The sequence below is a fragment of the Malaclemys terrapin genome, chromosome 6 (genome assembly GCF_027887155.1).
Source record: "Malaclemys terrapin pileata isolate rMalTer1 chromosome 6, rMalTer1.hap1, whole genome shotgun sequence".
Lineage (NCBI taxonomy): Eukaryota > Metazoa > Chordata > Testudines > Emydidae > Malaclemys > Malaclemys terrapin.
Genome location: NC_071510.1, coordinates 74,576,185 through 74,600,442, shown reverse-complemented (window position 1 = coordinate 74,600,442; position 24,258 = coordinate 74,576,185). Strand labels below are relative to the sequence as shown.

General features: G+C 42.0%; 1 protein-coding gene across 4 annotated transcripts in view; it reads right to left on the bottom strand.

Moving 5' to 3' along the window:
• Window positions 1-24,258, bottom strand: part of MCTP1 (multiple C2 and transmembrane domain containing 1) — a 488,682-nt gene that overhangs the window by 248,983 nt on the left and 215,441 nt on the right. For all 4 annotated transcript variants that reach the window (XM_054032855.1, XM_054032853.1, XM_054032854.1 and 1 more), the window contains exon 2: window positions 22,920-23,034. In XM_054032855.1, coding sequence (XP_053888830.1) covers window positions 22,920-23,034 — 115 coding nt within the window. The remainder of the gene's footprint in view (window positions 1-22,919; window positions 23,035-24,258) is intronic.

Here is a 24,258-nt window from a genome sequence, read left to right as displayed (position 1 = left end):
CCCCTTCTCAGTGGCCCCGCCCTCCACTCACTGCATCCCCCCTCCCACCATTGCTCACTCTCCCTCCCTCACTTTCACTGTGCTGGGTCAGAGGGTTGGGGTGTGGGAGGGGGTGAAGCCAGAAATGAGGGTTCAGGGTGCAGGAGGGGGCTCCAGGTTGGGGCAGGAAGTTGGGGTGCAGGAGGGGGTGAGGCCTCCAGCTGGGGGTGCAGGCTCTGGAGTGGGGTTGGGGATGAGGGGCTTGGGGTGCAAGAGGGGGCTCCAGGCTGGGGCAGGGGGTTGGGGTGCAGGAGGGGATATTGGGTGCAGGTTCCAGGACGGGTCTCAGGGCTGGGGCAGGGATGTGGGCTCTGGAAGGGAGTTAGGGTGTTGGGCGGCACTTACCTCAGGCAGCTCCTGGTCAGCAGTGCAATGGGGCTAAGGTAGGCTCCCTGCCTGCCCTGGCTCTGCGCAGCTCCTGGAAGTGGCCAGCATATCCCTACAGCCCCTAGGCAGAAGGGGCTCCATGCACTGCCCATGCCCACAAGCACCACCCTCACAGCTCCCATTGGCCACAGTTCCTGGATAATGGGAGCTGCGGAGCTGGCGCTGGGGGCAGCACATGGAGCTTCCCCGATCACCCCTCCACCTAGGGGCCGTAGGGACATGTCGGGAGCTGCGTGGAGACAGGGCAGGCAGGGAGCCTACCTTAGCCCCGCTGCACTGCCAAGCAGACTTTTAACAGCCTGGTCAGCGGTGCTGACCAGAGCCACCAGGATCCCTTTTTGACTGGGTGTTCTGGTCAAAAACCAGACGCCTGGCAACCCTAATTGAGAGGGCAGCAGAGACCATCTCTCTATTCTCAGTTCCTTCCAACACCACAGCAGTCCCAAGCAGATGGAAAGAACAATTGCAGGGAATGTACTGTTCAGTCCCTATGTCCCTGGACTGCAGTATACCCAGTGAATGCCCAAAGAATTTGGCTGGTAAACTTTAACAAGTCTCTACTAAGCATGTGTGAATTGAGATTTTTTCCAGAGGTTTATAACCTGACTATATTTGGGTAAATTTTCAGAAGAATGGCGAAAGACATGTCCTTGACACCAGGGCACCCCCTTGCCAAATCTTAAGCCTTTGTTCCAAAAATGGAGATTAGAGCTTCACAACAAAATGGTTGTATGATTTTTTTAAACACCGGCAAAGCAATATATTTTGGCTGAAACTTTCCAGAAAAAGTTGAGCCTGATGCAGACACCTAGCATGGGAAATTTTAATCCAATCTGGCAAAACTATTAAAGCAACTGAAATCAGGGCCTTATAATGGAAAGTGTGGGGCAACCTTAACTACAGGCAGTGCTACCAGCTCTGCCTACAATGAGATCTATAAAACAGTTATAAGATCATTAGTGGCTTCACTATGGGTTTATAATCAAGTCTCCTGCACAATTTGTGGCTTGCTTTAATACTAACACATTAATACCTATTCTGCCATCATCAACAAACACAAGCACAAAAAATAAAATGTCCTTGCAACACCACCACCTCTCTAGTACTTATTCATGTTCCCTGATCCTCCCACTCACCCCACCCTACCTAAACACAAATGAAGTGAAGATTTCTTAGTATGGAAATTCATTAATCTTAAATCAAGCCAAACAAACATTTTCCACAACTCCCTCCTCCCCCAACAAAACACCAAATGTGCTGTCTAATGACAATACCAAAGACAGTACTAACATCTAGATGATTAATGAATGTTTTGAGCAGAAAACTGCATAAGAAATGCATGTTATATATTTATATATTTATCTGCTTGTCAAATCAAATGACAAATCAATACCACATCTGTGAATGTACACACTTCACATTTATTGCATTTGATTTTCTCATTTTAAATTCTATCAGTGGATCATTAGAATACTAAAATGTAAAAAGACCTTATTTCACTATGAGTGATTTTCAAAAATAAATCTGATATGAAGGGGATATCAACAGCTCTTAGAACATACTTTGTCCAGGAAATCTGTATAAATGCTAATCTTTCCCTATTCCCTTCAAGTAAATATTTGGGAGAAAGAAAAAAAAAAAAACATACTCGTCTTATGAGCTTAAAAATCTGCATGATGTTGCTATGGTCTTTGTCCACCCTTTCCCACCCTAATTTCCCCAATGTTTTATGACATCTGTTACAACACCTTGTCTTAACTTCCACTGTAAACTCTTCATCAGGAACAGTGGATGAAATCCGGAACCCAGTGAAGTCAACAGGAGTTTTGTCATTGCATTCAGTAAGGCTAGAATTTCATCCCATTATCTTTTATCTGTCTGTGAAGTGCCAGGCATGTTTATGGTGCTATATAAATAATAGTAATAAAATATCAAGCATAATTTGTTCATCAAAATCAGCAGTCTGGAGCTCCTAAAGTGATAGACCAGAACCAAAGACCAAAAACTTGATTTTCATGCACAATCTACGTTGGGCTGAGCGTTGAGGACATCCATACAGACTGCAGAGGAGGAACTCTTCTGCCACTGAAGACACAGAGCCACTTTATAAATGAAATAAAGACTAACACAAGCTCATTTCAACCAAGGAATCTAAAATACAGCAGTGGGACCAACACACCACACTAATACCCACTTTAAACCTATATTACAACCTCTCCCCCTCCTCCCCCCACACACACTCACAAGATAGTATCAGAGGGGTAGCCGTGTTAGTCTGAATCTGTAAAAAGCAACAGAGGGTCCTGTGGCACCTTTGAGACTAACAGAAGTATTGGGAGCATAAGCTTTCATGGGTAAGAACCTCACTTCTTCAGATGCAAGTAATGGAAATCTCCAGAGGCAGGTATAAATCAGTGTGGAGATAACGAGGTTAGTTCAATCAGGGAGGGTGAGGTGCTCTGCTAGCAGTTGAGGTGTGAACCCCAAGGGAGGAGAAACTGCTTCTGTAGTTGGATAGCCATTCACAGTCTTTGTTTAATCCTGATCTGATGGTGTCAAATTTGCAAATGAACTGGAGCTCAGCAGTTTCTCTTTGGAGTCTGGTCCTGAAGTTTTTTTGCTGTAAGATGGCTACCTTTACATCTGCTATTGTGTGGCCAGGGAGGTTGAAGTGTTCTCCTACAGGTTTTTGTATATTGCCATTCCTGATATCTGACTTGTGTCCATTTATCCTCTTGCGTAGTGACTGTCCAGTTTGGCCAATGTACATAGCAGAGGGGCATTGCTGGCATATGATGGCATATATAACATTGGTGGACATGCAGGTCAGCTACAACATCATCGGCTCATTCACCTGCACGTCCACCAATGTTATATATGCCATCATATGCCAGCAATGCCCCTCTGCTATGTACATTGGCCTAGACAGGGGAGTATTTTATATTCAGAGGAGTGCATGACACAAAGCCCCAACAGATACAAATTTCAGTAAGTTAGAAAGATCTACAACTATACCCAGGGCCGGATTTCCTATTAGGCACAGCAGACAAGTGCCTAGGTGTGCCTTACTGCTCTAAAGCTGCGTGCAGCACAAAGGTCAGCTGTAGGTGAGAGGGGTAAAGGGGGGGGGGAGGGGAGAAGATGCTGTGCCTAGGGGCGCGAGGTGTAAATCTACATCTATATCCAAGGATTCACATGGCTTTTTTTTAATCCTTTGAATGAGTGATATTTATATATCAAAGCTGAGCAACAAACTTCTGAAAAGGAGTAAAATATTAGCCTCTGTGCATAGTGCTAATACATAAATAAATTTTGTAGTACAGTCACCATTATGTTAAGCTCCACAGAAAATGCACATCTAGAGAAAGAAAAAGTTAACTTTAACAAGATAATCCATCCTACATTAAAATTAAGTAGATAATGTACATTTTTTTCTGCAAGACTTGCAGAGTGAGCACCATGGTAATGAGACTGACAGAAATGGAATTTTGCTTGACTCCCATTATTTAATAAATGTGGTTACTGAATGATTCATTCTCTAGTGCGTTCACAATGAGAAAGGAAAACAGGAAATACGTTTTCTTCTCAATACTGTTAATCTAAACATGGACATTCCCAAATAATAATGAAAACTCAAGATAATTACAATAATAAGGCAGCCTTTGGTGTTATCAGCAGAATCTTTTGCTATTTAAAAGAAACTCATTATCTTTATTCAAAGACTAAACTAAAAACATCAACCTTCTGGTCTGATGCAAAAAGTCACACTCCAAGTAGATAGACTGTAATAATCCACAAGGGAAAACTCAAAATCACCATTGATAATTCAGTGCCATCAACACTTTGAATAAGGTTCATAATTGTCATTGGTCAGTCAATGTGATTTACAGTTGAACTACTGTGTGTGTTCAATCCAAGAACATACTCAGGGTCCCCGGCAGGCTTGAACTGGGGTGGCTAGTCAGTGCTGAATCCTGTGCCACCACATGTTCGTTACTATTGTTACTGGAGTTAGCTAGATTAAGCTAGCACAGCGCTAGAATCACACTGTAATTTGTAGTGTAGACATAACCTAAGGGGAGCTAGAGGTATGATTTCTAGCTTGCGTAGACACATGTGCACTTGCTTTGCTTAAGCTAAGGCGGTAAGGACAGCTGCCAGAGCAGCTGCCTGGGAATTTGGAAAGGGTTACACTTGCCACTGCCCATGACGGTACAGCCACACTTCTATTTTTAGTGCGTAAGCTCTAGAAGAGCTAATATGTATTGTCTACCTAAGCTGGGAATCAGCTTCTTTGTAGACATAGCCTAAAAGGTCTCCTGGTGCCCTACTGTGCCACTGAGGGTCTGCACTGCCTCCGACACAAGTTTGTGTCTAAAAGCCACAAAAAAATCCCCACTATATCTTCACTATATGGCCAAATCGTGTTTCCTTTACATCTGTGACAGCAGTCTCCAAATATAACAAACTGAAAACTGAGTTCTCAACTAGAAATGGAGTAATTTATAGCTAGCCACCTTTAATTATTGAACAGACGTATAATTTATGTTACTGTTTCAATTGAATTAATATACCAAAAGAAAAGCATTGTGAACTTGAAAAGTTTCAGTTTACAAATACAAAGAGTATTTCATTATACACTTTTTAGTGCTTTTATGAATTACCAGAGAGAAGGTTTGAAGAAGGTTTCCATTTGCAATGCAGCAGAAACCAAGTTGAAGAATAACTAGTCTGTTGAGAGGAGCAGAATAAATGTAAATGATTAGGGTATGTCTTCACTATGAAATTAGGTCAATTTTTAGGAAGCTATTTTATATAGTCGATTGTGTGTGTGTCCCCATTAAGTACCATAGCTAGCGTTGACTTTCAGAGTGTTGCACTGTGGGTAGCTATCCCACAGTTCCCGCAGTCTCCGCTGCCCATTGGAATTCTGGGTTGAGCTCCCAATGCCTGATTGGGCAAAAAACATTGTGGGTGGTTTTGGGTGCATGTTGTCAGTCACCCCTCCCACCGTGAAAGCAATGGCTGACAATCGTTTTGCGCCTTTTTTCCATGCAAATGCCACACTGCTTTCAGTAGATGGTGCAGTAGGACTGCTAACTGTCATCATCCAACCACCGCTTCCGCTGCAACTCTGCTCTCCTGGTGCCATGAATCCACCTCACAGGTCTCCAGTAAAGATTAGCACCCACAAAAAGGGGTCCTTCCTTACATGAATGTTGACACCAATTAAAGTTTAATACAAAAAAGAAAAGTTAGACAATCATGGTGAAATGAACAACAAAACTCAGGTATCTTTTTTAAGAGACAAAAAGGCTATCAGAGAGCTATAAAACCTTGAATTTTGAATGTGCCCACCCTCTACCTATGCCAATATTTTAAAGGAGAAGTACCTAAAGTAAAGCTCCAAAATCCTTTCTTAGGCACCTAAAAGATGTCCTGATTTTCAAAGGTGCTGAGCACCAGTACTTCCCATACGTAATGAAAAGTATTTTCTACAGAGGACAAGGGGAGAAAAGGATTTTGTTTTATTGACTATGCCAGGTATCCAAAAATTTCATAGACTGGTCAGACCCACACAATGTACTATACCAAAGAGATAACACCAAATATCTTAAAGATGTATTTTTTTCTCTTTTGCAAGATTTTTAAGGTAATCTCTAATTTTTATCCACAATCCGAGATAATCCAAAAGGAGTATGGGAGAAGGAGTTCAGCGTGCAGGTGGTGTTCTCTTCGATGCTTCCGGTCAAGGGTAGGGGCCCATGCAGAGACAGATGCATCCTGGAGATGAATGCCTAGCTGCAAAGATGGTGTTGCCAGGAGGGCTTCAGATTCCTTGACCACAGGATGCTGTTCCAGGAAGAAGGGCTGCTAAGCAGAGATGGGGGTCCACCTATCAAGGAAGGGGAAGAACATATTTGGATACAGACTGGCTAACCTAGTGAGGAGGGATTGAAACTAGGTTTGAAGGGGACAGGTGAGCAAAGCCCACAGGTATGTCAAGAACATAGCAACCTGGGAGAAGGTTTGGAATTTGGGGGGAGCATGGGCTGTTATAGCAGGGATAAAGGAGAGACAAGACAGAACTCAAGGGTGGGGGGGGAATCAAATCAGTATCTTAGTTGTCTGTATACTAATGCGAGAAGTATGGGGAATTGTGACAAATTGCCGGCACTACTATGATAGGTCCCATGCTTTCTCTTCTTGGGGTGTGGGGGGGGTTCAGGGCACTGTTTCTCGCCCCTGAACTGGGGTATCAATTGTCCCACTAGTATCCCAAAGAAGGGGAGTGGAGAAGAAGGGACCCGGGCCCGCCCTCTACTCCGGGTCCCAGCCCAGGGGCCCTAGGGATAGTGGCAAACCACTTGAACTAGCAATTCCCTACCCTGAGCTACTTCCCTCTCCGGCCCTTTAGCTTGTGGGGCTTCCTGCCCTTTCTCAGCTTGAGCCAGGTTTCCCTTTACCTGGGGTCTTGGTCTTCTGGCCCACCACAGTATTTCTCCAAACTCTCCTCTGCTTCAACTCCTCCAAACTGCTCTCTGCTCCAACACCAAACCATTCTGCTTCAACTCTTCCAAACTGCTCTCCTCCAGACTACTCTCTCCTCCAACTCCTCTCCCTGTCCGATTGAAGCAGGGGGGTTTTATCAGGTGACTGGCTTCAGGTGCTCTAATTAATCTATAGCAACCTCTCTTCTACAGGGAATAAGGCTCTCATCATCCTGGGGCTTACATATCTCCCCTCTATCATTCTCCTGCTGCCCTCTGGCCATGCTGTATCACAGGAATAAGCAGGAAGAACTCAAAATGCTAATAAACACACACAACTATGACATAGTTGGCATCACAGAGACCTGGTGGGATGATACACATGACTGGAATATTGATATAGAAGAGTACAGCTTGCTCAGGAAGGACCGCAAAGGAAAAAAGGGAGGTGGTGTTGCCTTATATATTAAAAATATATTCACTTGGACCAAGATGGTCTCCTACAGACCACCTAACCAAGATGTAGAAATAGATGAGCCTTTTTTTAAAACAGCTAACAAAATCATCCAAAGCACAGGACTTGGTGGTTATGGCGGACTTCAACCATCCAGGCATCTGTTGGGAAAATATCAAAGCAGGCCACCAATTATCCAGGAAGTTCTTGGAATGTACTGGAGACCATTTTTAATTGCAGAAAGTGGAGACAGCTACCAGGGGAGAGGCTGTTCTAGATTTGATTTTGACAAATAGGGATGAACTGGTTTAGAATTTGAAAGTGGAAGGCAGCTTGGGTGAAAGTGACCATGAAATTATAGAATTCATGATTCTAAGGAATGGTAGGAGTGAGAACTGCAAAATAAAGACAATAGATTTCAAGTAGGCAGACTTTAGCAAACTCAGGGAGTTGGTAGGTGAAGGACATAAATCCACACCGTGTAGAGGTCAAGCATAGGAGTTTACTACACACAGCACTGGCGGAGTGTCACCTTGCTTATTAGGCTCAGAGACACTGTCAATCAATTGATTACAATGGAATATATGGATTTTCCATGGGCGGGGGAAAGTGACGGGGTAGGCAGTTCCACACTCCGGTATAGGTTTTGCAGCAAGACAAGATAGCACAGTAGCCAATCGTTAACAGGTTACATAATATCTCCGCCCATGGTCTCAAGTTAGCAAGTTAACATTTAATTAATCCTTTGATAAAATGTTGTTAGTATAAAATACATGTGTTGAATTCTGATTTGGGGTCCATAGGAATGGAGAAACTCCCTTGATTGTCCAATAGGTACATTCCTAGGGGTTAAAGCAAAGAAACAGTGAAAGTATATGGCAATAAAGATTGTCTTCTGTGTGTCTTAAGGCAGGCATTGGTCCCTTGTAAGGGGAGGTGGGAGGATGCCAGACCTTATACTGACATGTGCCAACTTTTCATAAACTCAAGGTTGGATCTGTGGTAAGAACGTCTCCCTACAGAAGAAACTAACAACCGAAACAGGGCTTATTTGTTCAAGTTGAAATGTAATTATTCAGTTATTGCTTCAACATCTGGCATTTCTACTGACCAAAGGCAATGTTATCTTGTTTATTCTGCTTTTCTCCTAGCTAATCACTATTTGCTAGGCCTCTGGTCTCTTGTCCAAACTCTGGACTTTGGGTCTGGAAAAGAGCTGGCACAATCCATATACCAGGTTGTTATATAAAATGCACATGGATTTTAACCCTTCAGTAGGGGAAGCAAGTCTAAGGGGAAAAACAATAGAAGACAGTTGGCAGTTTTTCCAAAGAGACATTATTAAAGGCACAAGAGGAAACTATCTCACTGCATAGGAAAGATAGGAAGGATGGCAAGAGACCACCCTGGCTTAACCGGGAGATCTCCAATGATCTAAAAATAAAAAAAAGAATCCTACAAAAAGGGGAAACTAGGTCAAATTACAAAGGATGAATATAAACAAATTACACAAGTATGTAGGGACAAAATTAGGAAGGTCCAACGCACAAACTGAGATCAAACTAGCTAGAGACATAAAGGGTAACAAGAAAACATTCTACAAATACATTAGAAGCAATAGGAAAACCAAGGATAGGGTAAGCTTATTATTCAATGAGGGGTGGGGGGAAATAACAGAAAATGTGGAAATGGCAGAGGTGCTTAATGACTTCTTTGTTTCGGTTTTCACCAAGAAGGTTGGTGGTGATTGGACGTCTAACATAGTGAATGCCAGTGAAAATGAGGTAGGATCAGAAGAGGCTAAAATAGGGAAAGAACAAGTTAATTATTTGGACAAATTAGATGTCTTCAAGTCACCAGGGCCTGATAAATGATCCTAGAATACTCAAGGACCTGACTGAGATGATATCTGAGCCTTTAGTAATTAATTACCTTTGAAAAGTCATGGAAGACGGGAGAGATTCCAGAAGACTAGAAAATGGCAAATATGGTGCCCATCTATAAAAAGGGAAATAAGGGCAACCCAGGAAATTGCAGACCAGTCAGCGTAACTTCTGTACCCAGAAAGATAATAGAGCAAATAATTAAGCAACGAATTTGCAAACATCTAGGAGATAATAAGGTGATAAGTAACAGTCAGTATGAATTGTCAAAAACAAATAGTGTCAAACTAACCTTATAGCTTTCTTTGACAGGGTAACAAGCCTTGTGGATGGGGGGGAAGTGGTATACATGGTATATCTTGACTTCAGTAAAGCTTTTGATACTGTCTTGCATGACCTTCTCATCAGGGCCGGCTCCAGGCACCAGCGCAGCAAGCAGGTGCTTGGGGCGGCCAATGGAAGGGGCGGCACATCCGGTTCTTCAGCGGCAGGTCCCTCAGTTCCTCTTGGAGGGAAGGACCTACCGCTGAATTGCTGCTGAAGAATGAAGCGATCATGGGGTTTTTTTGTTTGCGCTACTTGGGCCAGCAAAAATGCTGGAACCGGACCTTCTTCTCATAAACAAACTAGGGAAATGCAACCTAAATGGAGCTATTATAAGGTGGGTGCAAAACTAGTTGGAAAACCATTCCCAGAGAGTAGTTATCAGTGGTTCACCATCATGCTGGAAGGGCATAATGAGTCGGGTCCCGCAAGGATTAGTTCTGGGTCCAGTTCTGTTCAATATCATCATCAATGATTTAGATTATGGCATAGAGAGTACACTTATAAAGCTGGGAGGGGGGGCAAGTGCTTTGGAGGATAGGATTAAAATTCATTTCTCCAGTTTGTCTAGATCATTTTGGCGTGAAGTAAATAGGATGAAATTCAATAAGGACAAATGCAAAGTACTCCACTTAGGACGGAACAATCAGTTGCACACATACAAAATGGGAAACGACCACCTAGGAAGGAGTACTGCAGAAAGGAGTCTGGGGGTCATAGTGGATCACAAGCTAAATACGAGTCAAAAGTGTAACGCTGCAGCAAAAATAGCAAACATCATTCTGGGCTGTATTAGCAGGAATGTTGTAAGCAAGACACGAGAATTCTTCCACTCTACTCTGCTCTGATTAGGCTGGAGTATTGTGTCCAGTTCGGGTGCCGCATTTCAGGAAGGATGTGGACAAATTGGAGAAAGTCCAGAGAAGAGCAACACAAATCATTAAAGGTCTAGAAAACATGACGTATGAGGAAAGATTGAAAAAAACGGGTTTGTTTGGAAAAGAGAAGACAGAGGGGACATGATAACAGTTTTCAAGTATGTAAAAGGTTGTTACAAGGAGGAGGAAGAAAAAATTGTTTTTCTTAACCTCTGAGGATAGGACAAGCAGCAATGGGCTTAAATTGCAACAAGGATGGTTTAGGTTGGACATTAGGAAAAACTTCCCACTGTCAGGGTGTTTAAGCACTAGAATAAATTGCCTAGAGAAGTTGTGGAATCCATCATTGGAGATTATAAAGAGCACGTTAGACAAACACCTGTCAGGAATGGTCCAGATAATTAGTCCGGCCACGAGTGCTGGGGACTGGACTAAATGACCTCTCGAGGTCCCTTCCAGTTCTAGGATTATGTTTAGCTCCCATTAGGGCTATTTCTTCTACCTTTACTTTCTCCTCTATCCTAGCATATGAGCACATATCCTATTCCCCCTAACTGGCTCTGGTTTGCTCACCCAGACTATTACTCTGTCCTCACAACAATTTTTGTTTTTAAAACTATTGTTGCCCCTTGGTCCAACCAGCTAGCCAACATCCCATTCCTTGCTGGGTGATTTCCATTACAAGAAAAAACCAATGAAGTCAGTTATTCCTTTGATGCAATCCTATTTCTTTACAAAGAATTTTACACAGGTTCTGTTTCTCTGAACACAGTAGGTACAACAGGTGTCCTTGTTTGTAAATCCAAGTCTGTTTTCCAGCCAGTCCTGTGCTCCATGGAGTTTTATCTCTCCTCCTTCTCAGGGCTATGCTACTAGCTGATTTATCTGTTTTTATTATAGATTTTGGAATGCTTTCCTCGCCCTGAAGCGCCAATAGCTTCAGTTAGGCCTGTGATTGCCCAGAGATCAAAGACATACTTGCTGGCAGCCACTAACACCCTCTAGCATAACATTAACTAAAAATTGCCCTGAATTCAATACTCCACTTTCCCTCTCATGTGACCATATACGCTGTTAGAAAACCCTCTGGAGGCAACACTTCCTGTTAATGATTAATGAAGATAAAGGCGGACTCACCGACTAAGTGGTAGCAGCAGCAACCTCATATTAATGTTTAAAAATATTATTTGAATAGGAATGGGTTAGATCACTCATTTACTCTCTCTGCTGCCACTACAGGAGATCAATTTAATTCCGCTAACAACTCCAATGGGAAAATACAAAAATAACAATCATATTATTGGAGAAAATGTTTTCAGAGGGCCAGACTCTTACTCTGACTCACATCAAGTAATAATGTATTATGTGTAAGCACATACTGGCATTGAGACTAGCAGAGCTACCTGAGAATAACAGAGCTTCTCGTACAGTAATATAGTATTCAATGTAATTAAGGGTGGTAGAAGTTGACACACAAAATTTTTACTGATGCTCTGATGGAATAAATGCAACCCCTACCATGAAACTGAAATACTCATGAAAAAATGGAAAAGCCTTCTACCTTTTATTCTATAAACAGTTCATAAGCATTTAATATGGCAAGTAATTTTCAGATTTGTAATTATCCTGTTTTAGCGTATTGTCAATTTAGGTACTTATGTGATCCCTATAAATGTAGCATCTGAATGCAATAAACATATTGTGGGCTGAAATCAGGCACTAAATCTAATCAGGCACTAAAATCAGCCACTCAAATAACATCTTTTAAAAGGATAAAAAGTATTTAATTGTATGTTTCAATACTGTGATCATTTAAAAATATATTTTTTCCATATGTATCCAGCCATATATCCATTCATCTAGATGGAAACTGGCCTTTGTCTCCATTATCACCAGAAGTTACTATATTTTTTTCTTTGAGTGAAGGAAGGCCAGAGGCAGGAAGGATCAAAAATTTCCTGTGGACAAAGGCCAAAATTTTCAAACGTGAGTGCCTAAGGTTAGACACTAATTACAATAAATAGATTGATATTTTAGAAGTAGTGAGCATGAGCACTGAATATTCTGCAGCTCAAAAAAAAAAAATTAGGCCATTGATCTGGATATCTAAATACCATATGGATTCTCCCCTAAGGAATGTAGCAAATCCACAGGACCAGATTTTATTCTAGAACTGTTTAATTGAATAAATCACTATGAAAAGACAGATTTCCATCCAATTCTGAGCAGGGATAGTGAGCAACAGAAGCCATCTACAAACACTGAAAAGCATGCCAGCTATACACTGTGCACCACAGGAGGTATGTTACAGTTCAAGTAATTATAAAATGTTAAATAGGATAAAATTTCCACATTTGTTCTACTTACTCTTACTAATGCAATATTTTCACTGCAATAGGTTATATCGGCACAAAAATGTATATTTAAAAATCTTTGTCAAAATCTTGGAACACAGAATCCTGCCCCCGTGCAAAAATCTCAAGGGAGTCAATAGGACTATGAACAGGTCAAGGGGAGGCGGGGGGGGGGTCCTAGTTAGCAGACTCAATGCAAGATGCCCACATTATAAAAAGCAACAAGACAAACAACCAATGGGCAGCCCCATAAGGAGACTCAGAAAACAAATGAGCTTCTGGCTCGACTAGTGGTCAAAAGCAAATATTATTCCTCTGCTGAGATGGACAACAAGTCCAATAATTTTCATCTGAAAGCCTCCCGATCCTGCCAGGATGCAGCACCCTGCCCCGAATCCCACTTAGAAATTTAGACTTCTTAGCTTGAAATGAGTCAGACAAGCAACATGAGAAAGAGCCTAGAACAACAGTAATTTGAAGGACAGATACTGTTAATTCAGTGTTAAGAGCTTCTTTCTATTTTCCTCCCACAACTGATGCAGCTACCTGCTATGCTCATCACTGATATGATTAGGAGGAGATGAAAAGAGAAGTAAATCTAGCCCTGTTTTCTCCTGAGAATGCTAGGGAAAAGACCTACCTCCTTATCAAGAAGACTTAAGCATGATTGCACCCAGGTCTAAGTGTTCCCATGGGACGAGATAGTAATATGATACTGCAGACAGGGCACTGATTTAGGACTTGGAGGCCTTTTCTCTACCACAAAACTGCTATGTGGCTTTAGGCAAGTCAATTCATCTCTCTGTACCTCAGTTTCCCTTCCCATACTTGTGAGTATCGACTATTTAGACGGTAATCTTTTTAGGGAGGGGGTGATCTCTTAGCTGAACACACTGGGGCCCAATCTTGAATGGGACTTCCAGGCACTATTGTAATATAAATAATTAATAAAAATAACAATAGGGCATTTCAAACAGGAATTGGGCAAAATTCCATTAATTCTTTTGGCCAAACCGGACAGCCTGTACGCAAAAGAATTAATGGACACAAATCTGACATCAGGAATCATAATACTCAAAAACCAGTGGGAGAACACTTTAACCTGTCTGGCCATTCAATGACAGACCTGCGGGTGGCTATCTTACAACAGAAAAACTTCAAAAACAGACTCCAACGAGAGACTGCTGAGCTAGAATTGATATGCAAACTAGATACAATCAACTCAGGACTGAATAAGGACTGGGAATGGCTGAGCCATTACAAACATTGAATCTATCTCCCCTTGTAAGTATTCTCACACTTCTTATCAAACTGTCTGTACTGGGCTATCTTGATTATCACTTCAAAAGTTTTTTTCTCTTACTTAATTGGCCTCTCAGAGTTGGTAAGACAACTCCCACCTGTTCATGCTCTCTGTATGTGTGTGTACATATATCTCCTCTATATATGTTCCACTCTATATGCATCCGAAGAAGTGGGGTGTAGTCCACGAAAGCTTATGCTCTAATAAATTTGTTAGTCTCTAAGGTGCCACAAGTACTCCTGTTCTTTTAGTGAATATGAAGACTCTGCTATCAGAGCCTGCAGCTCACAGACTCTTCTTGTGGATGTTATCAAAACCAGAAATGCAGTCTTCTGACACAAAAGCAGAATGGGACAAGATGCCAGGTGGTCAAATGGTGGTCCCATTAAAGCTGCTAGGACTGTATTAAGGTGCCACAGAGGAACCGTCTCGGATTGGAAGAGTGAGACAAAGGAGACTTTAAGAATTTTGGTTCCATGGCTTTGGAGAAGACTGATCTCCCCTGAATGTGAGGATGAAACACACTGATATCGTTGCCAAATATACTCTCAATGAGCTAAGCCCAAGGTCCAAGGACTGAAGATGCAGCAAATACTCCAAGATGTGCTGAGTGGCTTCAGTTGAACTCTGTGGTCCAACAACCACAATGAAAACCGCTTCCATTTTGCCCAATAGGCCATGCTGGTAGAAGGATTTCTACTGCTGAGTAGGACTTGTTGAGCAGCCACCAAACACTGCCTCCTCATTCAGCCACGAAGCAGCCACGCCGTGGGGTGCAGGTAGCTGAGCGTGGGATGTAAGGTGCAACTGTGATTCTATGTGACTAAGATGGGATGGAGAGGAAGGGGCATGGGAGGCTGAAATGACAGTGTGAGAAGATTGGAGAACCAGCACTGCCTCGGTCAGGCTTGGGCAATGAGTATGAGCTTAGTCCAGTCTGTCTTCATCTTGAGGATGACCTGTGTCATGATCAGGATTGGGGGGAAAACACACAGGACATCTGACTGTCAACTAAGATGGAAAGTACCGGACTGAGGTCCCCTCGAGATCAGAACAGATGACATTTCCTGTTGTCCCTAATAGCAAACAGGTCAGTGGTTGGAATGGCCCAAGCTGCGAATATGACCAGGGAGGATACCGTGACTCAAGGAAAAACTCCCGCTGACATGGTCTGCAAGATTATTTTGGACACTGGGCAAGTGGTTGCTTATTGGAGTGATACTCTCCTCGATCAGAACTGCCACAGATTGATCACCTCTTGGCAGAGGACCCTGGAGGGCACTCCCCCTTACCTGTTCACATAATACATTGCAATGCTATTGTTGGTAAGTATGAACCCCTGAGTCCCTTATACAGCCCAGAAAGGCATGACATGCTCACAGAGATGGCCCAAAGCTACAGCACATTGATATGCAGTGAGGACTTTTGGTCTGACTACATATTTTCAGCAACCCCAGATGTGCTCCTCAGCGCATCACAGAGGCACTGCTGACAACAGGCCTAGTTTATAAGGGCCAGACATAGGAAACACGCTGACAAACATTCTCTGGAAGTGTCCACCACTGGTAGGAATCTAGGACCTGTGGTGGGAGATGGACCAATCCATGCAAAGAGTGAAGAGTTAGACAGTAAACTGTCTTGAGCCACATTTGAAGAGGGCTAAAAGGCAACCTTGCAAACTGGCCCACTTGCATCCAAGCAGACACGTGGCCCAAGAACCTCAAGCACATCCAAACTGTTGTGGAATGCTCAGACTGCAGACTGAGACAAAGGTGGCGAATCATTTTAAAATCGCCGGTTGACAAACTTGTAGAATCTTATGGGGCTCCAATGAACTTGATATGTTGAGTGGGAACCAAAGTTTTTCTCACCCCACTAGATATTGCAATTCATAGTACACAGGTTTCACCCTTGAAACCTGTCCAGTCTCCTCTGTTGGAGTTTTCAGTCTTCTGAATGTCCTTGTTGCTTGCAGCATACGTGGGGAGGAAGAGAAAAGGCCAAGCCTGGATCCACTGTGTTCTCTTTTATACCCTTAGTCTCGTGTGCTTGGAGAACACAAGTCCATGTCTGGCGGGCATTGCTGAGTCCCCAGGCAAAGTTGAGCAATTCCGCTGGTGTGGCCTTGTCCAAGCATGTCATTGCATTGTAGTTCTGTTTCTGGACAATGGCTGTTGATGGCTGTTCAACACCCGCCCAGCCATTGGTTACTTTCCTTGTTGCTGGTGGAGAGCTAATATCTGACTGATTCTCCATCTTACAGCATGTTTTAGTGACAACCATACAACACAATCACATAACTTCATATGCACTAAAGATATGCATATTTAGATAGATTGTTCTTTCAGCAGATCATAAGCTTTCTCCTGATACCTCACATGGCATGCTTTATATGCAAGATCACAATGATATATAAATAAGGAATACAGGGATTACCGGATGCTCCTCCAAGGTATAGAATGTCACAAGAGTGATGTCTGTAACATCACTCCAGATCAAGAAGTCAAAATGGGCACTTGAGGACTCTAAGGGTATGAGCAGCCAATCTGACTCATCCGTAGCCCAGAATGAAGAGGGAACTGGCACTGACGGTGGAAATGGTACTGCCAGCAGAGTATGCCTCTGTCATTTCCCATACCAGAAGCAGTATCGACCCCAAAGTCAGCAGCAGAACCAAGGAGACTCACAGTGCTGAAGTGGAGGGTGGTGAGAGCCGCCACATAACATCGGTGGCACTGACAGCAAGAGTGATGAAGTTCCCAGTGCCAAGGAGGTCCCTTGTGCCAAGCCCAGCACCAGCCCCACTTCTACTGACTGTGAAAGGGAAACATCGGGGTGCAGTGGCAACAGAGCTACAGGTTCAGCAGCCTGCCCAGCCAATGGGGCTATAAACAATCCAGCCCTGGCAAAGTCCTGGACCAAGGGAGAGGTTGGAACAGAAAGGCAGAGGAGGTCCATAGCCATTTAATACACCACTGGCGCGTAAACAGCCGGTGCCAGCATGAATGGATGCCGAGGCCAGAACCAGAGTAGACGGTACGGGGTCTCTGACCTCTCTGTGCTGTACCAGGGAGCGGTTGATTGGACTTGCTCTATCCCATGCACTGGCATTCACACTGTGCCTGTCCACACTCCTTCTGGAGGAGGCAGACAAGTCCCCATGCAACCTGGAGCACCCTCAATTGGCCTTATACAATCTTTTCCCCGGGGAGTGACTCCTCTGTCTCTCTGGAGAGGCACAGACTCCAGAGCATGAAATGGCAGCACTTTGACCGCCTATCCAGTATAGACCTTGGGGCCAGAGCAGGCTGCGTGGCCTGTTCAAGCAGGTGCTGCTTTAGATGAAGATCCCTTGCCACCCTGAGTTTGTTTAATGAAGGATTTGCAATTTGAACACCGCTCCTTGATGTGGGCTTCACCTAAGCACAGTAAGTACCATGTGAGGGGATCCTTGTTGTGGATCGCTCCTTAACATGGAGGACAATGTGTAAACCTTGGTGAGGACATCACCAGGGAAATACTTAACTGAAGCTAACTTTACATTAAGGCTACTAATTAACTATATACAACTAGAAAAATCACTAAGTAATAGAAAGGTTGTGAGGTAGGAACCAGAGCTCTGAGTCCAGCCACGAGTGGTAAGAAGAATGGAGGTGGGATCGAGGCATTGCCACCTCATCTAGCCAGGGATGGGCTATGAGCATGAGGCTCGAGTGCTACCTCCTCCAGGTACTACCAGGCAAAATTCTCCGGCTCTGGTGTGCTGTGCATGCACACAACTATGTGAAATACACAGCTGCATCTACTCGAAGAAGAACAAAGCAGTGTCCACATAGACTGAAGGAAAATAGTACTAAGGAAATAGATTTCAGGGTCACAAGAAGTTATTATGAATACACTGTAAAATAAATGATATTTTATAAAATATGAAGAATACTTTTAAGTAAGTCGCTCAAAATAATCTCATGAGAATTTTGATTTATGATGACTGAAGCGTGGAAAAACACTACTGTCTCAGACAAGGAAACTTTTCTTTTTCAACAATATTAACCTTTCACTTTACATGTCTTAGTGGAGGTCTCTCTCTTGAAACACAACTACTTAACCACATGTTTTGTAAGAGTTTATATCAATCTCTAGATATTACTAAACATTTATAAAAGGAATGCCACCAATATAAAGTAGCTTCACAGAATTTACATTAAACCCAAACAGTGTTACATATATTTAAACAGGGATTTAAACATTTGCCATTATTTTATTGAAGTTCCCCCCCCACAAAAGTTACCTTGTTTTAGTTATTCCCACACAGTTATAGCCTCAAAGTTCTGCATCAAGAAGAATAGTAAGATGTTAGCCTCTCCATCCTAAAGATAGCCTATTTCCACCAAAGCATCTCAGCACATTATCTTTTTATTCTATATAAAACTGATACTAACAAACATTAAAAATGCAAAATTAAGCACTAAAGAAGTCAAGAAACGATAAGGCTAGGGTTAATATTCAAAAGGATATTTTATCAGGAAAGAAAGATTAGGTTTTTGTTTTTAAAATTAAAACTTGTTTTCTGCTGAAAACGTTTGAAATCTGAAATATTCATTTAGGGCTTAATCCTACAAACACTTAAGCATGTGCTTAATTTAGTGCACTGAGTCATCCCACTGAAGTCAAATTTTAAATGTACTTATCATTTATAGTATTTACTGATTGCATTTCACTCAACTTAGTCAACGAAAACAGACTAGTGACTTTCAATTAATGATTCTCATGTATTAGCACAGAGCTAAAATATATTAATTGCAAATAATCCATGGAAATATTTACAGAAACAAAACTTTGTACTGAAGTAAAAATAAATCATGTAAATATTTATATTAAAATGAGATTTTGTACAACTTTGAGGCTTGATTCTGCTCCCATATGAATCACTCTAAAACCATTTATTTTAATGGATTTACACTTGATTAAGCTCCAAAGCATGTATGTGAGTACTTAAGTCCATCCCTATTCAGCAAAGCCCTTACACACATGCCTACCATTAAGCATATGCTTAAATTACATACTTTGCTGAACAGGGATAGAATGCTGGTGACAGAGGAGAATCTGACCCTCTGTTGTTTCAGCCTGATCTTCTTGAAAGTATCCTTTTAATGCTACACATATTAGTGGGAGCATTTCTGTCCCTTAAGTTTATCTGAATTATTGTTTCACAGTATATCTTTTGAGTCTGAACACACATTATAATAAGTGGTGTCATTTTACATTATTGAGGCAAAACGAAAATCATCTCCCATGGTGGTGGGTTTGAGGTAAATTTACCGTTAACTCTAGTTGCTCCCACCATCCGGCAGACCTACAATGTAACCATTTTCCAAATCCATTAGGAAAAAACCTTGCAAAATAATCACACTAAATTGAATATATTGGTTATTTTGGAAGGGGTTTGACCAAGGGAAGTATTTTAAGTCATGCGTGTAATCACTATACTATTGCCAGAAGCAAAAAAAGTGTAGCATGTTTCATCAAGTAACTCAAAAGTTCTACACTGTTTTGGGACAGGAGGCTGGATGGGTAGGAGGGTAGAATTTTGCCAGTCTATGAAAGTCAGTTGGGATGAACAACAGTATTTCCTTCCATCATATTGCACATACAGGAAACATGAATATTCCATTTGCTAACATTAGGTATTATTTTCAAAATTGAGAAGTCAACACTTCATTACATGCAGCTGCAAGTTGTTGGTTCTCTTACTAGAAAAAGAATGATGTTTTCCCCTGACTAACTGCTTTTATCATCTCTGATGATCAATTGTACCATTTACCAGCTAATTGCCATGATTAATGTTGGTGTTGTGTCTTATTGTAGTTAGCTACATAAATACAGCTGCAAACTTTTCCTTCCAAGACTGATGTGGACTCTGTGTATTCAAGTTTGGGAAAGTGGAAGCATGCACAATTCATATATACCATCTCTGCTTGGAAGATTTGAACGGCCTTACAGTGAAAATATTATGTGACAAAGTTCCTCCTCTATCTTGGTGGGTCCTGCGCTTATTGGCGGATTTTCTTGCCTCAGAGATTCACCATGTGGGTTGGGGAACAGCCCAGAGACCTTCCCCTCTGGAAGAACCCACAGTCCAGGTCAATTGGGAGGTTTGGGGGGAACCCGGGCCCACCCTCTACTCCGGGTTCCAGCCTAGGGCCCTGTGGACTGCAGCTGTCTATAGTGCCTCCTGTAACAGCTGCATGACAGCTACAACTCCCTGGGCTACTTCCCCATGGCCTCCTCCAAACACCTTCCTTATTCTCACCACAGGACCTTCCTCCTGGTGTCTGATAACACTTGTGCTCCTCAGTCCTCCAGCAGCACACCCTCTCCCTCTCAGCTCCTTGCACCTCTTTCTCCCAGCTCCTCACACTCACACCACAAACTGAAGTGAGCTCCTTTTTAAAACCCAGGTGCCCTGATTAGCCTGCCTTAATTGATTCTAGCAGCTTCTTCTTAATTGGCTCCAGGTGTCCTAATTAGCCTGCCTGCCTTAACTGGTTCTAGCAAGTTCCTGATTACTCTAGTGCAGCCCCTGCTCTGGTCACTCAGGGAACAGAAAACTACTCATCCAGTGACCAGTATATTTGCCCTCTACCAGACTCCTGTACCGCACTGGTCTGGGTCTGTCACAATTAGTAGTAATTTAGTTTTGAATTCCAGGTTTACAACATGTTTATTAATAGGTTCCTGTAAACTGGTGTGGAATTCCGGTTCACAAACTAATGAAGATGAAAAGGTAAAATTAAAAGTCAATTATTCTCCATCATGTAGTTTAACTCCTCCATAAGAGTGAAATTAATTTCAGCCACATAAAAGCCAAGTAATCAGACTTTATTTGAGTGAACTGCACAAGGGCTTAGACAAAAGGAGTGGAAAAGCAATTCACTCCTGCAAGCTAGGGCTTAGAGTGAGAAGCTACAGTGAAGCATCCCTGTGATCATTATTCAAACCTATGGATTGGAATAGCACAGTAACACCTCTGTGCTCTTAGCCCAGGGTATGAGGACACCTGGCTATACGTAATTGTATGGCCCTTCTTGTGTACTGCCCCATCACCACCTTGATGGTAGGGTGACCAGATAGCAAGTGTGAAAAATTGGGACCCGGGTAGGGGGTAACTGGCGACTATATAAGAAAAAGCCCCAAATATCAGGACTGTCCCTGGTCACCCTACCACCTTCTTTCCTGGCCTACACAAGGCTAATGCAGAGCATCTCTGCAGTGTGCAGGGAGTTCAGATGCTCTCTTGCATGGTTGCTTGATTAATGCCCCCATATTTCTAAAGGCCTACCAAAGGAATTAAACTTCTAAATTATAGAAGAAAAATAATTAAAAAATGTAATTATGATAGTTAGTTATAAGAATCTTGCTCACACAAAAAGCAAGAAATTTGTACTCACATTTTAATTTCAAGTTTAAATAAAATAAGTTATGTTTTTATTCTAATGCATTTGATTCAGAGACTGAGTCAATTATATGGGCATCTTTCTACCTCATAGAACATCATAATATCTTGTTTTATGAACATCAAGCACACTTTGCTAATGTACCTATACACCACGAGGAAGAATAGAGTGATAAGTTATTCTTGAAACAGAGAGCCATATTCAGATCTGTTACACTGGTGTAAATCTGGAGTAATGCAACTTAAATCAATGGTGTTACTTCAGATTTACACCACTGTAGCTGAGATCTGAATCTAGCCAGGCAAATTTAGACTGATCATGTGATGTGATCAATAAGTTTTTCTTGGAAAGATTCTTGACAATATTATTGTTGCTATTATATTTCCCGCACAGCTCCTCAGTGTCTGACAGGATCTATTTTGCAACAGAGTCAAAGTATTTTTTTTAGACAGATTTTCATCAGACTCGCTCCTCATAAAAGTCTGAATATACTATGTTCAGGTGGTCTGGTTTTCAATGGGAGCTGCAGATGCAAGTTTTGCACCACTGGAAGAAAAAAAATATATATTAAACCATGTATTCCTATAGGTCAATTTGCCCTGTAAAAATGTTTCTTTTTTTTCTAAACTAGGGTGCCCAGTGCATGACCCAAATGCAACTTGTGAAGCACTAATATGGGGGGAGGGATAGCTCAGTGGTTTGAGCATTGGTCTACTAAACCCAGGGTTGTGAGTTCAATCCTTGAGGGGGCCATTTAGGGAACTGGGATAAAAATCTGTCTGGGGATTGGTCCTGCTTTGAGCAGGGGGTTGGACTAGATGATCTCCTAAGGTCCCTTCCAACCCTGATGTTCTATGAATATGTAGCCAGCAGCTGCAGACACACTGTATTTGCAAGACTATGACAAAAAAACTGATCAAGTAGAGTTTTTTAATGTATGTGCATTATTTACTCAGAGAAACACATTTGGGCATATTTGTTCTTAGCCAAACATTACAACCTAACACTTAGGGCTTGCCTACATGGAGACACTTGGGAAAGTTAACCCAGTTAACTAAATCTCCTGTGTGGATGCTCTCATTCAGAAGTAAATCGTCCACAGTTCACTTTAGCTGTAGCTTCTGAATGAAAGCATCCACACACAGGGTTAATACGGTTTAACTAATGCACTTTAAATTCACACCTTTAGTTCATTTGGGTTAACTTCCCTAAGTGTTCCCATACAGACAAGCCCTTAAAAACATTTTTAAGGCCAATAACCCATTAGAAGTATTAGTACTGTATTTCATTCAACTACCAAAAACATAACTTACACGACACATACAAAACCATATTTATCTGCATATTCTTACCTCTACGATCCCGCGCTGCTAAATTTTGACCCCTTTTTAATGTAATGTCCAACTGGTACATTCCGGTATCAGCCAAGGGAAAATCTGCATTACTAGTTCCAATTGTATTTGTTCTCTGAAAGGCAAAAAACCCAACAAAATAACTATATAATACATATGGCAGAATAAAGAACAAAAAATACATCCTAGAACTAAGGCTGCAGAACCCCAAGCCCACACAAAGTCCCTCTGACTTCAGTGGAACTCCTCACAGGGGCACCACTATGCATGCACATGGAGTCAATTACAGGTTTGTAGTCTAATGGAGTGAAGCCAGGCAGATACATTCACGAAGAGAGCTCTGAACTTCCCACCCAATCTAGACTGGTACAGAACAAGTAATGTATGTTCACAGTAGTGATGACTACAAAATGCTCGACCTAATCATTGTTAGTGGAAGCCCAGCTGGCTAATTCCTAACATATTATTATTAGCAAACTCTTAGCCTAGGTCTACACTACTAGCTAGGGGTGAGATTCCCATCTTGCATATATATACTCATGCTAGCTCTCATTGAACTAGTGTGAATATAAGTAGCAGTGTAGCCACAGTAGCACAGGCAGTGGTGGCCCAGCTTAATCAATCCCCCCTGAAACTGGTGGAAACATCCTTGGCATGTCTCCTACCACTGCTGCTGCTACCGTGGCTATGTACGAAAGTGGCAGGTTTGCCAAAATAAGAAAGGGGAATCTGAAGAGAATAAGAGGACAGGAAAGGAATGGAAGCATTCATACATAAAGTATTGAAGGAACACTCTGACCAAACTTAATACATAAAGTATTGAAGGAACACTCTGACCAAACTTTTAGTATTATTTATATAACACCATTGTTGTCCATGGCATTTCAATAAATAGACTCTTTCTAGAAATATCAGTATAGGAACTACAGGTGTTCTCCATACCATTCCGTCTTTACCTTGTCTGAATTCCAACAAGTTCTCTCTAATTACACCATCCAGAGGACAGCTTCCCAGAAAATATACAATTATTCTGAAAGCAGAGACCCTGGCTATATTTTCATAGCTTTTGCAAATTTCCTTTTATTTACAGCTGTCTAACAGTGACATGTCATATCTGTTATAAAATAAAATTAATGGAGTATAATTCTAATTTCACTTTGTCTGGTGTAAATCAGAAATAACTCCCCTGAAGCCTATGGTGTTACACTGGTATGGGATCAGAAGCTGGTCCATAAAAGCATTACCTTCACAATTAAAAACGGCTAACCCCTAAAAAAAAAAAAAATTGGCAGATAAATTGATCCCACTTTCACTTTAGAATATTCCCACTTGCACTGGG